Below are 21,410 nucleotides of genomic sequence, written 5' to 3'. Positions count from 1 at the left end.
ATCTCAAAATGAAGTCCTCCAAGGCTTACAACACTTCCGAAGTGATTTGAAAGAGGACCAGGGGTAACAGCATTGTAAAATGCTGATGTCAGCAAAAAAAAAAGACTTGCTTTGGAAAATACTTCCTGCTGTCTTCTTCTATTGAAAAACAAAACAATAAGACTTTTTATTTACTGCCGCATCCTTGTTCGTCAGCCAGGGCTCTTCTTTGATTGGCTACATTCCATTCACAGTAACAGTTCACGGAGTCAAAAGACTCGAGAGTGTTCCACTTTCCCCACACAACAAAGATTTTAGCCATAAATAGGCTATTTCATAAGTTAAAATTTTAAGATTGTCAGCTCCAACCTGTTTCAGACTCTATCAATGGGACAAGTCCACGTTTTGCGTGTTTGACGTCCTTGGTAAGGAAGAGGCAAAATTGTGATGAAAACAGCCCGCTTGTCTTTATGTGCCTGGGCCTTAGCTTGCTTGCTGTGTGTGCTGCGATAACTATGGTAACTAACTACGGACTGATAACATGATGGATTGAACCCAAACTTGTTTAAATTTTTCAAATACATGAAATTCTGCCTAGTGTAGGTGAAATCCTGAGTTGTTTTACCTTTCTTTCTCAGTGGTGCCATCCACCTCTTTCACTTTGTCATATTATGGGGATTTCTATTTCCTGCCAACTTTTTGTCATCATTGTCTTTCTTTTTTTGTATTTTATTTTGTATTTCACACTTGTGTCCTCCCTTGTTTTGATTAAAGTCTACTAAATTGCTCATGAATTGTTGCCTGCTGTGGAATCCATGTGATTGCTGAACCCAACCCTTCTTACACCTTTACACATACATTCAAACCTATGGATGGTTACGAATCTTCGAAAAAGCTAATGTGGGAGGAAGCTTGCAACCCTCACAAACACAGTTGAACATGCAAACTCCACACATAAAGGAAGGCCGGAGTTAAAAAATGCGGAGAATGAATTTCGCCCCACTTAGATGGGTGTGACAATCAATGGTACTTAAACTTTAACTTTAAGATTCAAACTCGCGAGGCTTTGAGGTGAAGGTGCTTTTGGTCAAACTGCTTTCTCTGTCCAAGCTGCTACCAAGTGGATTCTCACTCCTGTTAACATCAGAAATCTAAACACATACATTACATCTAAGCTTGAACTAAAATGGTTAATTGATAATCAGAAACGTCAACATTAATAACACTTGCTCTCGCTGCTCTGCTTTGCCTTTTGAATGTTTTCATTGAATACATATCAAAGAGACCAACAACTGTGTTTTGCCTGAAACAGAAATACAGTACAGAACTCATTTATCCATCCATCCATCTAATCAATCAAAAATATTGTTGCGATGATCCCTCCCTGCCAACGGTGGCGGTATTACACCAGTTCGGTTTCAACCTCGATGAAGAAAAAGAGGCACTAGCTCTCTACAGGAAGTTGACAGGCTAAAATCCCAACAAGTTGTAAAGTGTCGCTTTTATTTAATTTTTTTAGGACGCAAACACACGTTTAACATCTAGGCAGCGTCGACTTTTGTTTTTGTCGTGTTAGTAGTACTTTAGCTTGGCCGCTGCTAAGTGGTCCAAATCTGCTAACCGGGTGCTAACTGTGCGTTGGCTGCTGTGTGTACATTTTGCTCCTCACTGGCATCAACTCTTCTAAATGTTCGCTACCCGCTAATGTTTGAATTCTTTGGTTCAGCAGGCGGTTAACGCGGTGGACAGCAAATGTCGTAATAATGACACCGAACAGCGTTGTAGCCTGCCACTTGTCCACAGATGTTACCTGTGTGTGCTACTCGGTTAGCCACGTAAACTGCTTTTGATTGGTGTTGACGTAGCAGCAGCTAACAGCTAGCTCGCCTGTCAACTGAAGTGTGTGTTTTATTTAGAAGTTACTAAGCCAATACTTTTCAAAGGCACTGACGAACATAACGGAGAAAGCCAAAATGCTATAGCTGAATGGACGTGAGCCTCGTTGCATGTCGCGGAGGATGAAGCGAGTCATCTGGCTGATATCAAGATTAAACAGAAGAATGGTGAAGCTACTTTTTGCCTTCGCCTTGATTGCCTGTGAGTAAAGCATTTGCTTATCCTCATTCCTTGAAATCATGATGGTGGTGTAGCTATCGTCTTTCATGCTATCTTGTTATTGGTCTTCAAGTGTTAACCATAAAATGCAGAAAAGTGTTTTAACAATTAAGCATAATATCTATGTTTGGGAACGTTTGATCAATCGAGCATTCACGTTTACCTAATGAAGAGTTAGAATAATTATTACGTCCTGAAACCAAATTATCTTATGAAACCAATCATGCTCTTAGACCTCCTTATGTTGTAATTTCATAAAAACCCAATTGAAATGAAATTGGGATGTTGTCTTAAACATAAATAAAAAACAACATCAATGTGTAGAGGATTTCACCAAATGGGCTCAGGAACACTTCAGATTAAAAACCAATGTCAGTAAACACAGTTTTGCGCTACATCCTCATGTACAACTTAAAGCGACAGTGTGTAATTTTTAGCACTATCTTCCTGCTACGGATGCCTAAATGACAACTTTACGAACGTAGTTAGCCCTGGTGGTGCTTGCATCTAGTGTCGGACTCAATGGGTCGACCGCCGCTTCCCACCTGGGTCCTGCAGGTGGTCGTTGCTGAGTTCCGTGATTTGGGCTCCCGTCGCTTGTCACTTTGCTCTTGCAAGCTTTTGCTTGCATTTTTTTATTTATTTTTTACTAGCTTCTCCCGCTGCCACTCTCTTTAGCCACTCCATCCTATGGCTCAGCCTAACTCCCGCTAGCCGCTCTTGTTAACTGTTCCGGTTAAATCCGGCTTGCTAGGTGTTAGACCTGTGCTGCACAAGCATAGCAGTTTAGTCCCATATGCATCTTTGTTTTGGCTACTGAGTTAATGGTCAACTCCTCAAAAACAGTAATTTGTCATTTCAGACCTTCTTGGTATCTAAAAGCCTTTTGAAGGACGATTTCAGCGTTAAAACAACCCCTGAGTGCATTTCATGCTGAAACAATGTCAAACTGCCTAATATTTCGGTTTTAAGGAAGGGCTGGGCGAGCCAAGGGATACTTGACTCATTTAGTCATTTTCAGCAGTAAAAAGTTAATATTTTGGCGAGAATTTATTTGAACTTTCCCCAGTCTTTTTATCTTTAACGTTTACTATATTATCAGTAACTACTGAAAGACTGTATATTCCCAGTTGAAGTTTTTAATAAATACCAAAAAGATCAAGATCAACAAAGCTGTGGAGCTTTTTTCTGCCAGATGCGGAAGAAGGCCTAATGTGTACAAAAACGATCCCAATAAGCGAAGTGCGCATTAAGTTTGCGCATGTGTGAAAATCAAGTTTTAAAAAAACAACAACTACCAAACAAAGCCGTCATTTGAATGGAGCGTTGAAACTGTTTGCGTAACTGCACACCTTGAAGCTTGCAAGCATTGTTTAAACGACTTTCAGCCTTAAGTGACAAATCGACAGGTGCACTTGGTGCCATTTTTAACCGTCCTAATGGAGTTTATCGGCAAAAAAACACCATTGCAAAACTGGAGAAGACGGAAGTGTACGCTTGTAAACCTCTGTTCACTCTTCCCAATTTCCAGACAGAAAAGAAAGCTCCAAACGGACATAAGAGGCTAAAATAGATTTTTTTTTTTAACACATTTATTTTGTCAATATCCTGACACCGAAGGAACAGACGGAAGCATCACGAAGCTTGCTTGCGGACGTACGTAATGGAGTGACAGTCATTTAGGAACCTGCTTTAACCTTCAGTGAAGAAAGCTCCTACCCGTCTCTTGATCGCGTCCAGGTGTTGTGTCCTCGTTCCAACTCCTGGTAAAGTGCGCACATTCAGTCAATTAATAAGCACCTAAATAGGCTTAACTGTCGTGTCCCGGCAGAGGGCAGTCAATAACGACATGATATTCATGTTTAAAATAGATTCAATAAAAAACATAAACTTTTCAACAGTTGAAATGGTCCAAATCAGCGCTTCCCCCGTTAGACGTTTTCAATGACAAGTTGGTAGCAAGCTACCAGCCGGCCTACCCATAATGCACCGCGCTGTCGAGATGCGCACTTCGCTTATTCTAATATTGCCTTGACCGCGCTCATGTAAGAGCGCAGCCTAACCTAAACAATGTATTGGTATCTTTGTGTGACTCCACGGTGGTCATAACTGGTTTCAAATGTTAAGTGAGCAAGGGTGCAGATGGATAGGAGGACGAAGAGCCAGGAGAAAGGTCACAGCAACAAGATGGCTTAGCTCAAGCTCAAGCCACCTATCTATTTATGTGCCATATAGGCCTAATTTAACATTGATTGTATTATTTTGAATTGCATCTCTCTTCTCTTTCAGCTGTCTGGGGAACATTCACAAACATGAGGTAAATACTTTGTGTTAACATTCAGCTACTTTATTCCCTTGCCCTCTGCTTGCAGTTATCCTACTGTTCATAGTCACTGGTTGCCTTGTGCTTTATTTTCCCTCATCGTAGATCAACAAAAGACCATGGGGAGATGAAGATTGATCAGAAGATTGATGAAGTGAGTTTCACTTACATTTATCCCTGCTTCCACCTGACTTAATTGCTGTAACATGTACGCTGATATAAAAAAGTACAAAACCTACCTAACACTGTGTATTTTACACAGTATAATTACTTTCCTCTGCTATTTATTAGCTGCGTCCTGCAGTGTGTCATTTATGTGCCAGGCTCTTTATAACACACATTTTAATCACTTTCTGCATGGCTTATCGCATGTTGCAGGTGCTCCCATTTTTCCTTTGTTATCATGATGACCTTATGGTTTAAAGCGCCGAAGGTAACTGTATCGTCCAAATATATCTGGTCGTCTCAGATTCAAATATCCTGCTGCTTTGAAATCACCCCATGCGTTAGTATTCAGCTATAAATGACACTTTTACATAATGATCATGATAAGAGCGGTCAAATGGTTTGTTGTTGAACAGAATCATGCTGCGCTGCCTCAGTGGTATTTCAGAAATTGAACACACTAAAAAGTAGCAGGCAGGATTTTCTGCCCAAAACCCCCCAAAATGTGTTAAAGTATTTAAAAACTTTAAAGTGGAACTAAACCAAATATGTCAAAACTTTCTATTTTAAGTGGGCCTATCTTTTTTTTTTCTTTCTTAAAAATAAATAAATTTATATATATATATATATATATATATATATATATATATTAGGGGTGTGAATTGCCTAGTACCTGGCCATTCGATTCGTATCACGATTCATAGGTCACGATTCGATTTGATACCGATTAATCCCGATACAAATTTATAAATTGATTATTGCAAAAAAAACTTTAACTCAAATTTTGAAAATACAGTAAACTTGTATATGTACACTGTAAGGTTTGTATGAAAATGTATTTATTTATCTGAAAATTCAGGCTTATAACTGAGCCACTGCATTTAACAAACAGGTTGCAGTTTGTTTCATGTTTGAACAGCACTGAAAGAAAATATGAAGGCTTAATGTTCCATTAATATAACATTCTTCCATGCTTAATGTGTAAATCCTAACTCTAAGTAAGACGTTTTGTTGAATATTCCCATAAAAAAATTGATGTTTAAAAATCGATTCGGCCGCATATCGAATCAATTTGAGAATTGTGCGCTGTAATATCGCGATATATTGCCGAATCGATTTTTTTCTAGCACCCCTAATATATATAAATTTACACCAATAAATGTTCTTAAAAAAAATGGTATAAAACATCGCATCTGCTCTCTTACCATCTTTGGGTCTTTACACTTGCAATAGTGCAAAGTCACGAGAATGTGACGTGTCAGCTATTTCCTGTCCGCTTTGTTTACTAATACAACCATACAATCGGATGAAATCTCGCATGCCTCGTAACCGCTGTTGTTTTGTATCGTTCAAGTTGATATCCTACTTTATATTACACCTTGTATCGCCTGCCTTTGTGGCTAGCAGCTAGCTGCTTCCTGAGCAGACCCTCGCCCATGTCGGGGGCAAACAGCGTGCAACCGGTGGCTTGCAGATTACTTTTTGAAGGCAGATGAATAGTTGAAATTCGACACACCTGCTTTGATGCAGACAACCTGATGCAGTTGCAGTTCCCACTGATCTATTTTTAACCAATCCATCTGTGTCAGTTTGCGACAATACTTGATGCCAAAGATGCACGTGTGAGGCCATTGTCAATTTATGGTTAACTGCTTCAATGATATATTACGTCCACGCCCTATATATTTGATAAGTGAGCAAAAATACACTATATAAAGAAATGTATAGTTAACTGTATACAATATATACCACATTGGTAGGGTCCATTAACGTATATATTGTTGTTTTTTTTTGTCTGAACCCTGACTGTGATTACAAGAATACGTTAGTCAAATGTGCTCTGATTGCATACACTTGTCATTTCATTTAAGGCAGTGGCTCCTCTCCGTGAGCAGATTCGGGATTTGGAGCAGAGGTTTGTGTTATTTTTGTTATTGTCAAACTAGCATGACCATTTATGTATACAGTACAGTAGGATCTGAAAAGCAGAACATTTTCCAGATGTTTGACTCAAAAGTCAAACAATTATATTATCATGTGTGAAGACTTCAGCAAATTAGTGACATTGAGGCTCAGTGACTTTTTAAAGGATAAGCTCCACAAGTGTGTTTTGCTTTTACTTTTTTTTGCTTTGGTTATTTAATGCCACCACAGAAAAGATGAAAGTGATTTGATCTGATACAGAACAGGAAACCAAAATTACTGTGACAGAGTATATTGTCTGGCTAAGCAATGCATTTAATTCAGGCACTGCCATTGACAAGAATTGTGTTTTTCCAACAATGATGGGTGGGGGCACTTCTGATTCTGCCCCACTGTAGATTTCAAATTTGGAAACAATTTAACTGAAGCACAACCAGTAGATGACTTCAATGCCCCATTCTAGATTTGAGATCAACACAGTTTGCGAGTCCACTGGGAGAAACGACTGAACTTTATGAACCTACCATTTGCTGCATCAGCACACCAATAAATCATCATTGCACTTTGAAAGGCACTGTCCTTGAATCATATCACACCCCATGTATCGACTCGAGACACTTTTCAAATCGTCCTTTGCCGCATTCATAGTACTGAACCGTTTATTATTGTAAAATGATTGCCTACTTTCAACAAGAAACTCATTGCACCTTCTTGAATCATAATGCCTCTGAATTGAATCTAATTGGTCAATGCCGTCCTTTAATCATATCCGACCCTATCGATATCTGTGTTGTGTTTTATCGGAGACGCACACCCCTCGCTTACTGTATATCAAAATATTTGATTGTCACAATTTTCCGCAAGTTATTATTTTGAATTAAATTTCCAACTATGTCATAATACGATGAGGTAATGATACATGAATGATTTTCAAATCATAGCGGCTGAGTGGAAGGCTTTTAACAATGCTGTGTCGTCTGTGATGAAAATCATTTTTGATTCATTTTCTTATGGGTTTTAGTTTTGGTTTTGAGCGAGTACGAAGTTCAGTCAAAATTAGCTTTTTATGTGATAGACTTAGGAGGATGCCATTTGTTTGAATTTCCTCAGGGCCATGCATTCATGGTGGTGCATTTTGTCAGAGATGAGTGCTTTATGGCTATTCTTATTGTTTATCTTCTCTTCTCCAGTTTTTCTCAAAAATACCCACCTGTGAAGTTTCTGTCTGAGAAAGATCGAAAGAGGATTCTGGTATGTATGTAAGACAAACAAAAAGATGTGCAGTCACACTCGTATTTGGGCTGGAGCATGCTGTTGTTTTTATGATGCTTATTTGTTTGGGCATCCTGTTTTGCTGTGGTTTATCTGTAGAAAAGTAGCACAGCTGGATATACAAACTTCTGTTGGCGTGCGTGCGTGCGCTCACAAAATGCATTTTACACATTTGTCACAATAGCAATGTTATCGTATAGGCTTGTCATATTTCTATTTGTCACTTTGTGTTATGTCCAACTTTTTGATTTATATTAAAACTGTATTCATTTTCTAGATTACTGGCGGTGCGGGTTTCGTGGGTTCCCACCTGACTGACAAGCTGATGATGGATGGCCACGAGGTGACTGTGGTGGACAACTTTTTCACTGGCAGAAAAAGGAATGTGGAGCACTGGCTCGGCCATGAAAACTTTGAACTCATCAATCATGACGTGGTGGAGCCACTGTACATTGAGGGTAAGGGAACGACAAAAAGTAATTGAATTTTCTCACTTTGCACCTTGAGATCAGAGTTGTACCATCCTGGCCAGAGCAATCAAAGATGCTTGGATTAGCAGGGAGCGGGTGGGAACAGACAATCTGACAAAAGTCATTAAGGCTGCAGTTTAAGACCCTGTAACGTGAATGTAAACTGTACTACTAAATTGTGGAAAAATAGCGTTAAGCTGTTTGTCCTCATTTTGGTTTTCCTGATTTATTTTGTTTTTGTTTTTATTTTTTGGTGTTTAAGTAAACACTTGGGTGTCCAGCAAGAGGCCCCCACCCCCACTATATAAGAAATTAAGCGCATTCATTTGCGTCGGTGGTTACCCAGTGCAATTACAACAAGTAGTTAGCTAGCTAGCCATGCCTGTAATATGCAATAAAATTATTATTCCCTTCAGATAGTCTGCAGGCATGGCCACTTTAAAGCATGCCTCTTTTTCGGCTGTGAGTGCACACGTCACAGAGAGGCAAATGAGTGAGGAGTAAAAAAAAAATAAAATAAAATAAGTCTGATGTAGACTGGGGCTTTGTGCTGCAGTGGCCGCTTCAGAGTAGCTTGTTGTTGTCCTGTGGAAAAGCCCCACGTTGACGTGTCGCGACAGGATATACCGCATGTAAAGTTAGTTCACCGTCACTCACTTGTGGATCGTGAGGCTAAAGGAGACGTTGTAACGGGACTGAGACCCACCTCCCGTCCAACCCGCCTCCCAACCCCACCGCCGGAGTCCACCCACCCAAGTAGATTTCAAATCTGTGGGAAACGCTGACTAATGTTGGTTCTTCCATTTGACATAATAACTTGCTACATCGTTAATCATATAAATGTGACTTAAATGATGTGTCATACTACTTGTACTGTAGTTACGTCACTATTATACCATTAATAGTCAGAAATGATTGATTGACAAATTGGTACTAAAGTTAACCAGGTTGAAGTTGCTGCCCACAAATCTTGTGTTAAAAACTGGTTAAAAATAAAATAAAATAAATGTCATTTAATTTTTTTCTCAAAGCAGTTGTTTTTGCCCACACCCCAAGTTCAGTCTTTACACCAGGACAGATAACCAAACCATCGGGGAAAAATAATTAGAGCTTGTCAGTTAAAAAATGGACTAAACAATACTTTAAAGAAAATATCCCACCCACCAGCATCATGCAACATGTTCTAGTGTTGCACTCCTTAGCAATACGTTTGACCAAATATCAGTCTTTGTACCTAAATGGACCAACACTGGGGAATGCGAGAACTTTTTTAACTGCTGTTGTAGTATTTCAAACATTTTAATGACCCTGCAGCGCTCTTAAAAGTTCAATGTTTATGTTGTGCAACAGTGGAGAAAGACAAAGGGGCGGGATGTCTCTCAAGCGATGTTGATAGTAAAGTTATTTCCCTTGACAACACCATATCCCAAGCATCATAATTGGAAAAAAGTCATTATCTAAAGCCCATCAGGCCCACAGATTTTTAAATTGGCAATGGAGTCCTGCCTTTAATTCAGGCATTATTAGTACAGAATATATCATACAAATATTCAAGTCTGATTCAACATTACAGCCACTAGAGCTAGAAATGGGTATTTGACGTTTCCTTAATTGATTATGTGAAAACAAAAGTGACCTTTTGTTGGCTCACTCACTCAGCTCAATGAACAGGTGAGACATTTTAAGACGTAGTATAAATTAAATACTGTACAAACAAAAGCAGTGCAAGTGTCAAGACCAGAACAAGATCAACATGTGTGCTGCTGTCCTCTTCTGTTCAAATCATTCCTTTAATTCCTTCAATTTATCCATCTCAACAACAACCTCTTGTGCCCCACTGTCCCAAGGTGTCCCCCAGGGCTCTGTGCTTGGTCCTCTTCTGTTCATCCTTTACATTAAGGGCTGGCGACTTAGTTTGCCCGCAGGCCAATTTATTTTCTAACAATTCTATCGCGGGCTGAAATTACAATTTCATTAGGCAAACCCTTAAACACTAACACTACAGTATTAACATTTTATGGAGAATAACTAATTTAATATTTAATAGAAAACTGTGAAATAAATATGAATGACTAACTGAATAGATATTATCACATGAAAGACGGCAAGCTTAGGAGATGAAAATTTTACCAAACCATATAGTTAGTATTTCTCATCTTTATTAAGGGGCTGGCATGAGAAAAACTATGATGCGGTGGCCGCTTGTTGAGCAGTCACACTCCATAAGTAAGCAATACAATTTTCAATATACCGGTACTTCTAACAACTCGCTACTGCTCTGCACCAATGCTCACTCCACAAGATATTGAATAAACTTGGCCATGCACATAGGGTACTTAGTGTGTGGTTCAATTCTGGGAAATGAGCAGTCGAGTCACACCGTTTTGGAATGAAAACCGAGAGGATGTAAAAGTTCTGCTTGGAGAAACACCAAAAAGACTTTGAAAGCGGAATTTTGTGAAAACCACTCTTGCACTGTCACTTCACAAAAGCTGTGTGACAGGGAGTATGTGTCATTTACAAGTTCACAATGGATGTGAACAATCAACTGATTAGTATGCCCATCTTGATAGATAACATTTTATTTTTGTAGAGCAATAACGTCTACATTTTACATGTAGTAAAACATCAAGTAATACTTGGCTTCTTCTCTTTTGGCAGTGGATCAAATCTACCACCTGGCCTCACCAGCCTCTCCCCCCAATTACATGTATAATCCCATCAAAACGCTCAAGACCAACACCATCGGCACTCTGAACATGCTTGGTGAGTAACATTTTTGTGCTGTGGTTCTTTGACGAGTGTAAAAAAAAGAAAGAAGCCAAGCCACTCCAGTTTGTGCCCTCTGGCCCGCGTAATTTATGCATGCATTCACATTTGCAAGGTTATATCTTCTTTGTGCCTTATAGACCAATACTTTTATCTTTTATCTCAGGTTTGGCCAAGCGAGTGGGTGCCAGGCTCCTCTTAGCTTCTACCTCGGAAGTTTATGGAGGTAAGAATCCCTTTCAACTATTGCTTCCCATTATAAAGTACTCATAACCAAACCAGTTATGATATAATAATGAAAATTAAAACAAGCACTTGTAAGAGACTTGTAATCTTATGAGGGAAAGTGTTCCAAATGTGGGTGGCCGAATGGCTGAAAGAGTTGGAGGTACATTTATAGATAATGACCTGAGAGATTTGGTGGGGGTGTTGATATGGAGGGGGTTGGTGAGATTTTTTTTTTATGGCTTTGAATGAGTGTGGTATGTGGCATGCTATATACTGTATGATGCAATGTGAATGTGCAATTGAAGTTATAAAGCAGTTGTGATGTAACTTGTGTGAGGGGATCCTGAACTAGTCTATTAATAAGAGTATTGTTTTGTGTGAGAGAGAGACGGAGACAGGATTGTGCAGGTGAAAGTCGGTCAAAGGAGTGATGGAATGCGGCGCTAACAACTTGAATGGAAATAGTGCTAAAAACAATTTAGAGTGGATACTGTAGTTTTGTGAAGTCACTGTTTTGTTTTGTTTTGTTTTTAATAGAGATGTTCCAGTTGATGTTCTTTAGCTTTGAGTGTATGGAGTTCAGGTGTAATTAAAATAGTCTTGAGTTTCCGGGGAGCAAGGCTATCCAAAAGATTGTGAAGTCAATTATCAGGACATGAGAGCAGTTCATCAGGGGTGCATTAATTCTTAATGCTTGTGAGACTTGGAATACCAGAAGTGATATCCTAGATTAGAATATCACAGAATGAAAGTGAAATTCACACATTGCTACGCTGGTGATACTTTAGGATTCTGTTCATGCTGTTGTATCATCAACATCCTTATCACTTTTTTTTTTTTTTACCCTCCAATGAAAAAGCATGACATATTTGTGGATGTAATTCTGTAAATGCTCATTGAGCTGAAGTAGCACAAAAGTTTTGACTGAGACACTTTAGAGGATTAATTTCCAAATGGCTGTACCTTTAGGGTGTTCGAACTTTAGATTTTTCACTGATTGATTAACTTTTATCAGCTTGGCATGCTATGTGACTGAAATGTTTTGGCTCCAGACCCTGAGGTACACCCCCAAAATGAAGAGTATTGGGGCCATGTAAACCCCATTGGTCCTCGAGCATGCTACGACGAAGGAAAACGTGTTGCAGAGACCATGTGTTATGCCTACATGAAGCAGGTATCATCATCACACTCAACTATGCGATTAGTCAATGTCAGGTTAGTTTATTTTTCAAAGTACCTTTGCTCAATTTAGGCAATACAGAAAGTTCATTGTTTGTTTCTGGTCCAAAGTTTTCTGTAAAATGTTTTGCTTTGTATTACCGGTACTTAAAAAATAAAAAAAAATAAAAGTAGCAGTACAAAAAGTCCTGCATGCAGAAATAGTGTCATATCTACTTTTTATATCAGAAATGGTCAGGTAAACAAGCAGTATTGTGTTTAAGTAAAAATGTTTAGCAGCTGAACATGAACTTGTCAAAACATAAAAATTAAAAAAAAGAGCAAAATGCAGCATGAAGCAGCAAGATGGGCGAAATTACTCCAATAATAAATTATTTTCCAGAAGATTTTTTCCTGCGATTAGATATGATTGATGCCAGCCTTTAATGGTCTGATGTGATTGACTTGTGTTGCCTTTGCTTCAGGCAAATGATATTTATCGGCCTCATCCTCTGCTCCTTACTCGGCTGCTCTTTTCTTTTTTTCTCCCAACACTCATTTGGATAATTCTTGGAAACATTCTACTTTCAATAATTAACTGTCAGTCACTGGTGTGTAGGGATGAGATGAGTCTGTCTATTGCTCCGTCATGTAATCAAAATCCAATAACCTTTACACGTTGACTATAGTTATGCAATGGATAGCATGAAAAATATGTAACGTGGAGTCAGAAGGAAATGTAAATTTTAAAGGTATTATAAGGATTCAATGGATACCGACCATCAACTCATTAATTCTACATTAATTAACAAACAATTGACACTACATAGATATTGTTAAACCGATCTAATTTACAGTATTAACATTAAAATTGCTAAGACATCCCACACACACAAAATCACACTTTAAGTTCCACTTGACTCAACTTCTAGAACCTTTTTAACACCTTGTCCTCATTGTGTCGGCTCACCTTCACTGCGCTGAATACATTTAGCTACCTGTCCACAAATTCCCCATTTAGCAGCCAGTGTTCTGCATAATTTTCATGTTTTTATTCATATAGCGCAGCCTCCAAAGTGTCCATATTGCACCTCAGAGAGAGAGTTGATGCATTATGTCCACCTGCGAAGGCCAAGGAGTTTCAAAAAGAATTTGTGATGCAACGTGCTCTCATTTTGTTGAGTTTGTGTGTGACTGTGTGTGCATAATACTGTTACCTTGACCAAATGACACTTATGGAATTCACATTTACACTTACTGGTGTGATGCTTTCCTTTAATTGAAAATACAGTAGGACGTAAAGAAAAGTTGAAAAAAAATTACCTTATTGACAACAATCTGGCATATCTTCTCAAGGGATATACTGTACTGTTTATGTGCTTTCAGGAAGGAGTCGAGGTGAGAGTGGCGAGAATCTTCAACACGTTCGGCTCCCGGATGCACATGAATGATGGGCGAGTAGTCAGTAACTTCATCCTGCAGGCTCTCCAGGGAGAACCACTCACAGTAAGAACCCCCATTACCAATAACTTTTTTCTTCTTGTTTGTTTCCCACTTGTGAAATAAGGTATATTTAAAAGGCATAATGCCCTCTCAAATGAAGTAATTGCTTTTTTCCAACATTTTCCCACTTTCCCACAGAGTTTAACTTTTGTCCCGTCAGGCTACAGAATACTCTTAACAAAAGTCGAGGAATCATTCAGTGTTTGTTTTTTTGTTGTTGCAAAAATAAGACGAGCCTTTATATTGTTTTTGCTGCAGTGGTTTTCACCATGGATCTTTGCAATGGATGTAAATTTTGCCCAGTCTATTCCTTATTGTTGAGTCATGAACCCCACTGACCTTAATTGAGGAGAGATTGGTCTGCAGTTCTTTAGACGTTGTCCTGGGTTCCTTTGTGACATCCAGGATGAGTCGCCGTTGTGCTCTTGGTCATTTTTAAAGTCCGGCCACTCTTGGGAAAACTTCACTATTGTTCCATGTTTTCTCCATTTGGTGATAAATCACCGTGGTTTGTTACAGTCCTAAAGCTTTAGGAATGGCTTTGTAAATCTTTCCAGACTGAGAGATGTCTATTACTTCATTTCTCATCTGTTGTTGAATTTTGTTGGATCATGGTTATTTGTGATTTTTTTGTGTGATTTTGACGGACTCTTGTCAGAAAGATTCTATTGAAGTGATTTCCTTTATTTTTCCTTAAATTGAATGAAATTAATGGCAATTTTCTCTTTCCAATACCTTGAAATGAGGTCTGGTATCGGTCTGATACGGATACTTGTATCAAACTCGCTCATCCGTAGTTTTTTTTTTCCTTAATAGATAAAATTACCATTCAAACACTGTGTCTTATATTTACATTATGGTTTATTTCACTTGTAACTGGAGTATTTACATGTGTTTGATCTTAAACACCAGAGTGGGGAATTCGCAGAAAAAGAAATTGAGAAGAGGGAGAGAAAAAATCGCGGCACTGTACATTAGCTTCATTTTTAGCAGAACCTGACATGACCTTTGAGAAGTTGCGCAACATCTGCAGCGGCAGAACATATTCTGTTCATTATGAAAATGGCATGGAAATTGGAGTTCAGAACTTTTGAGAGACATTCTCCCATTCTAGTGAGAGAAAAAAAACTCACACAAAAAAATCTTAGCTGTTTTCATAAAGAAGCTGTGTTTAAAATAATTTCTTAGCATTGAACAATCACGACTATAAGCAGAACTGTCTAGCAGTAAGCAAAGTTTTCCAATTTAAGTGAATGTAAAATGCAATTACACCTGGAAACCCGATCAAGGCAAAAGTAATCAACTGCTGTGCGTGTACAATAATTTAATGCATTTCGTTAGACACCCGTAGTGCGCCATGCTAATTCATCTCCTGTTGTTGTGCTAGGTTTATGGCACTGGTTCCCAAACAAGAGCCTTCCAGTATGTAAGGTAAGCAGGAACATTCTTGAAATTAATCCTGTTTGGTATGTCTACTGGGATAAACCTAAATGATTGACAATTCCACTGAAATTCTTGTTCTCAAACCACCGAATGCATCGGTTTTAAAACACCTGTCACGCAATTGCGTATTCTGTTGCATTCAATACTCTGAATTTAACATACCCAAGAAAGCTATGTTGTGTGTGTGTCTTATTACATTGTGTGGCGTCCTGGCATTAACTGGCTCAGATTTCATTTGTGGTAAGTAAATGAAAGGTGACAGGACCGCTGCTTTGCCTTTGACTGAATAATTAGATCATTTGATCAGTCTGGCGAGAAGCGATCAGAGAGGTGAGAGTATTTGAAGCTTTGTCGTCTCATGTGACTTTGTGGAAATGAACTAATTCAAATAGACTCCCTTTAACATACTTACTTCAGTGTACACCCTTGGATGTGTCCAAATAGCGTGGAATGCTCAGTTCCCGATGGTCTGGGCACACGGTGTGACAGTTTAAGTTTACAAACTCATTTGGCATCATACTTATTATCGATCCTTGGATTTTTTGTTCCGTGTTTATAACCTCAAAGTATTTTCATATAAATGTTCACACTAATCATGACATTTGAATGCAATTAACTAGTTTTAAACGGCACGAGAATGTCAATTTGTTTATTGATATAGCCTAATTCACACTAAAAGCCCACAGCTAGATAGATCAACGGCATCTGCTACAGAGATCGACGACATCTTCTGGCCTAAAAGAAATCATGCTTGGGTAGGTGATGGAGAAAGAAGCAGTAATTAGAAAGATCAAAATCCAGATGTCAGGGGGTGCCAGCGTACACTGTGTTTTTGATGGATTTTTCAAATATTTATTCCCTAGAAATGTTGAAAGAAATGAAATTGCTTCTTTCTGTGTCAATGGTCAGTCATCATCACGTTTTTCCCATTTGTCATCAGTCTTGCCATATGTGGCAATGTCACAGTACAGTAGTCCCTTGCGAATGGGGACCAAGGATTGCCACGAAGTAGCAAAAAAAATAACAAACAACGCAATTGGCACCGCACCAATTTTTTTTTTAAATGTTTATACTTGGAAAGTTGTAAATAGCTGGGGATAGGTTCCACTTCCACAGGAAAAAAGACTAGATAGTGATCAGGGGATTACTGCAAAGCTTAAAAAAGGTCAAACAAGTGGCGATCAGCAAAATATGGATCCATTTTAAAATGGTACTGCCTAAATCAGAGACGTTCACATTTTTAGATTGCGCTATTTTCCCTAGTTCTTAATCTGAAGTAATCCCAGATCATTCTTGAATGAATTAATAATTCAACTTTTTTTTTCTTCTCGATCCAAATACCCAACCAAATGGATTAAAATTTATTTTGATGCGCAAACTCCAAGGGCAAACATTCCTAAAGGTCCAAAACATTAGTTCGAGAACATGATTTATTGGTCATGTTTTCCTGCACTCCTGCTCACATCTTGTGCACATGCCAATCAGACTCCCTTAATCTCCAGCATGAACTACGCCTGCTGCCTTCAGACTGCCACTGTGTGGACCTGCAATGGCCCCTTTCAATTTTCTGCTCTCCTATTTGGATTGTTTTTGTGCAGCAAGCCTATCAGTGACAAGCTGTCAAGCTGTGTGCACTATTATAAGAGCAACAGCAATAAACTGTATATCCCAAGGATTTCTAAGCACTTTACAGTCCACTCAGTTTCTTCAGGTTAAGATGTTATTTTTGCATGAAACACTTTCCTCAGCTCCAAACAGTCAACAATCTTGCCCATTTGTTGAGCTTCTCAACTTTTGTTCACAAGAAATTCTTGAAATAAAAATCGTGTGTCAGCGCTTTTTTAGTTTTAAAGTTTTAAAGCAGTCTTCTATATGCACCACACAATGCTAATTCCTGTCTTGACACCGTTGTTGAAAAGGTGGTTTTAAAGTTTGTGGAAGAAGCAGACTCATTCATTGTCAAAAGTGCTAAGCCTGAAAAGATAAGAGGAGGTTTTGGCAGAAAATCAGCAAGCCATAAAAGAGAGTGTGAAACTTTGGGCAAAGATAGCAAGTAGCAACATTTTTGCCCACACGTTCAAACGTCCTTTCAGTTTTGACATAATGCTGACGGCCTTTGTGTGTGGATTACTCATGCAATCAAGGTGAGATCAAACATTTTTGAAATTATGAAGTCATGAGTTCATTACTTTTTCACGAGCATACAAAAGGCTTTGATGCAGCCTCTTAACCAAAGAGAACGGTTGTTGGTAGTAGCAGTGGTAGTTATTACAAAAACGGCCAGCAGGTGACAGCAGAGTGTAAGAGATCAACCAGGGCCATGTTGCAAAAAGCTTTGTTCCCCACTGTTTTCAACAGATTTGTGAATAATGATGAAACTTAGCTATATTCCAATGATAATTACTGCAAAATGGAATCCGATACAATTGGGCTTTTTTTCCTGAACAAAGAAGAGACTCTAATCTTTCTTTTGGTAGGTTCCATGTTTTATAGCAATATAACGCACGATTCTGTGGGCCTTGCAAAATTAGTCAAAATCCAGTATAACAGCCGGGAGCGAAGGGAGTTACTTAAGTGAAAATGTCTGGGAGTGAATGAGTTAATGGGTGGGCTGGCACACCAGAGACCTAATTATTTGTATACAAGCAGACAGTCAATTTTCCAGGAATGAGAAATGCAACAGCCGTAAAAAGTTATGTTGGGTATGTTGCGGGTTCGCGTGACTATGCTCACTTACGTGCTTCCTAGGAGACAGTTTTCCTGACTTTTTGTAGAGTTATAAACTGTAGAACCTCAGGGAATAATGTCCATTTTACTTTAGTTTCCGCCCAAAGTCAACTTCAAACTTCTTGACCTAATGAGCAACATGGATAGAAATAGTCTGGCCGCATATAGAAGAGCAAGTTCATTCTGACATGTTTCACCTGACCTTTGCAAATGTGATTGCATTGTGAACTTAAATGGCAAACGCGTTGCAATGTGTCAAACAATTGTGGTTCTATATATGGAAGGTTCCGTTATTATAATAAAACAAAACAATTGGCAGGGAATGTCAGTCGCGCGAAGCGAGGCCCCCACGATAGAATGAACAAGAATAGAGTCCATTGTAAAATAATTTCTATGTGTGATTGGAATTCCAGTGACCTGGTTAACGGCCTGGTGGTGTTGATGAACAGTAACATCAGCAGTCCGGTCAATCTGGTGAGTTCCTCTTCTTAGACAACTACGTTTTACAATAAACCTTTTACACTTTACATTTCCCCCAAATGTTTTTTTTGTTTTTTTTTATCTGCAGGGGAACCCAGAGGAGCATACCATATTGGAGTTCGCTCAGCTCATCAAAGGTCTAGTCGGTAAGGTTATCTGATGGATCCAGATATTTGTCAATGTATGTGTCTGACTGGGCAATCTCTTGACCCTGGGCTATATCAGTGCAGGTCTTGGCCAACCCTTCTGCTTATCTTGCAATGTCATTCACCTTTCGCCTTATGCTCCACGTGCAGAAAACAATTAAGTCTATGAAGATTGAAAGTTGTTTACTGGTCCAAAAAATAATAATTGCTGCATTGCAAAGGTATAATTGTGAAATTGACATCTGAGTAGCAAAGACCAAACAACACAGAGCCAGATGCTACAGTGCCTGATTCCTGCTCAAGCCATTAGCTCCACCTCAGTCTCCCTGTGTGGAAGCGTCCTTGTATGGAGACGCTAACGGCTTGCGATGCTTTGGATGTGTGCGTTGGAGCGCGGGTTAGTTGCCCTTTCTGACAGCCAACGCCAGCATCCTCGTGTGACGTATAGCATCTTGAAGAGAAAGTGGAGAGGTTGAGCCCTTCCATCACCATCGGAATAAGCTGCTTCACATACAGAAAAGTGCTTTGTCGCAGAGGTCAGACTTTCATGCCACTCGAATCCACTGATTTGTTCAACTCTAGATGGGTTGCCATCTGCTCGTGAAGGCCTTCATTCAGATAGATGTGAATTCTCACTTTGCTCATCTAGAGTTCTATAAAGCTGTTGATTGGATGCACACTCACGCAACAGTTTTAGCATTACATTTTACGGACCCTTCGTGAATTGGGATTTGAGGAACAAAAGGATGACATTAGTAAAGACATACATCTCCAAGTAGGCTTCCATAGTCTTTTGTTAATTTTTTTCCATAAAAAATTATTCTGGGACCCACAATCGTTCCCCTTCGTGTGTCCTCTTTCATGTTGCATCTCGTGTTTCCTGCTTGTTGCTGTTTGTTTTCTTTTCTTTTCATAAGATCACATTTGAGCACATAATATTTCTGTCTCTGAGGAATAGACTAGATTGTTTTGGGAACAGACTTGCGTGTGTGTGTTTGTGTGTGCTTGTTGACATTATTGGAGTATGCCACAGTTTTTTTGTTTTTTTTTCTCCGTGTATAACAGTCCTTAGAGGGCAGACCTCTGACAGGCGCAAGAGTCAATGGAAATGCTTGTATACTTTCTAGCACACATAGTAGGGGGTATAGTTATTTTTTCCAGTCATCTCAAGCCCATGTTGTCCACTCCCACAGTGAGCAAAAGTCAGATCCAGTTCCTTCCCGAGGCTCAGGATGACCCACAGCGGCGGAGGCCTGACATCCAAAAAGCCAAGATGATGCTGGGCTGGGAACCAGTGGTATGAACCCCTGTAAACATTCTTTAAAGTTGCCAGTAATTCATTTTTAATCAACTACAATTAGATTGATGCGGAAAATATCTTAACAGTTATGATTACCTCGCAGACAGTAAGAAGAAAAGTATTCTTGTTTGTTGATATTCTTTTGAGAAAACTAAATGTATATTTATTTTGCTCACAATGTTGTCACGGTTACCTTGGAAAAGTAATCTTAGTACCCATTCAGAATGCAATTTAGTTACTTTACCGAGTACTTCATTTTTCAAAGTAATCTAATTGCTTTAACATTCAGCCGCTATATAGGGGCAGGATACATGTTATCAGTCAACATATGGGTGCAATAACAAAATAGCAACCCGTGTTGGAGGGGAATTTACTGTATTTCTTTTTACCTTACTTGAGTAACTCATCTTCACCACACAAGTAACACAGTGCAGTGTCTAGGATAAGTAACTTTAATCAAATTATCAATTTGAAAATAGCAACAGGTTAGATTACTTGTTACAGAAAAAAAAGTGTTCATACTGAGTATCTTGTTACGAGCATCACTGTTCATAAAATACTCAATATTTTACAATCGGGTATATCTGAGTAATTTTTGCATGCAAGACAATAGTAGTGCTGGATATGGTCAAGTTTGTGTGACCAATCAAAACAAACATTAGTGAGTTTGCCGTTTGCAGTTTTTTTTTTAAATATACTTTACTTTTTTTTTTATTGCATGGCAGGCAGTCAGTGTTAGACAAGCAATCCCGCTGGAGTTGAGTGGTCATGGTTGTGTGTTGACAGGTGCCCCTGGAGGAGGGTTTGAAGAAAACCATCCAGTACTTCAGCCGAGAACTGGAGCACCAGGCCAACAACCAGTACATACCCAAACCCAAAGCGGCCCGCATGAAGAAAGGCCGACCCAGACACATTTGAGCAGGACCTACCTCCCTTTGTGGAAGTGTGTGTAGAGGTGCATTCTGGGATATTTATTGCGAGAAGACTTTGATTGTTGCCTTGATAAGGAGTTGCAAGTTGCACTGTGAGGCCTCCCTCGCCTGAGCTTTTTAGGTTGGACAAGCCAATTATTTAAAACACAGCCCATAGCATCTTTTTTTCCCCCCATTTGTCTATTATTTTTTTGTGTCAATTTATGCTTAAGATATATAAAAGACTTGGAGTGCTTTAGTGCATTGTGCTCTTATTTTATTTTATTTTATTTTTTATAGATTTATCAAGACAAGTCACTCTCTTGTCTCATGGCGAGGAAAATATTGTTACTGTGACACTGTGCTTCGCTTTGGAGAACATCACACGTCAGGATTTGCATTATTCAGACCAGGTGAAGATGGTTATTTTAATAAAACATTTACAATAATTCGTGGTGGTATGAGAACATGTGGCACAACCTTGTTCTTAAATGTCGC

General features: G+C 39.0%; 1 protein-coding gene across 1 annotated transcript; it reads left to right on the top strand.

The window, feature by feature from the left end:
- The first annotated feature begins 1,407 nt into the window (after positions 1-1,407).
- On the top strand, positions 1,408-21,366 carry uxs1 (UDP-glucuronate decarboxylase 1). The gene is made up of 15 exons (XM_086091613.1): positions 1,408-2,076; positions 4,384-4,411; positions 4,523-4,571; positions 6,454-6,497; positions 7,696-7,756; positions 8,055-8,235; positions 10,909-11,013; positions 11,183-11,242; positions 12,297-12,418; positions 13,789-13,908; positions 15,293-15,336; positions 18,489-18,549; positions 18,644-18,701; positions 19,895-19,998; positions 20,788-21,366. Exons 1-15 carry the CDS (start codon positions 1,986-1,988, stop codon positions 20,917-20,919), a joined length of 1,260 nt encoding a protein of 419 aa, XP_085947739.1. The 5' UTR covers positions 1,408-1,985; the 3' UTR covers positions 20,920-21,366.
- Positions 21,367-21,410: the final 44 nt, after the last annotated feature.

The sequence above is a fragment of the Leptonotus elevatus genome, chromosome 12 (genome assembly GCF_054856555.1).
Source record: "Leptonotus elevatus isolate MCC_2025b chromosome 12, RoL_Lele_1.0, whole genome shotgun sequence".
Classification (NCBI taxonomy): domain Eukaryota; kingdom Metazoa; phylum Chordata; class Actinopteri; order Syngnathiformes; family Syngnathidae; genus Leptonotus; species Leptonotus elevatus.
Note: the sequence above shows the minus strand (reverse complement) of the source record. Positions and strands in the feature narration are given on the sequence as shown.

Coding starts and splice junctions, on each gene's coding strand:
- uxs1 (XM_086091613.1), top strand. CDS start 1,986: ATGTCGCGGAGGATGAAGCGAGTCATCTGGCTGATATCAAGATTAAAC. Junction 4,572..6,453: donor TTGATCAGAAGATTGATGAA/GTGAGTTTCACT, acceptor ATTTCATTTAAG/GCAGTGGCTCCTCTCCGTGA. Junction 13,909..15,292: donor TCCAGGGAGAACCACTCACA/GTAAGAACCCCC, acceptor TTGTTGTGCTAG/GTTTATGGCACTGGTTCCCA.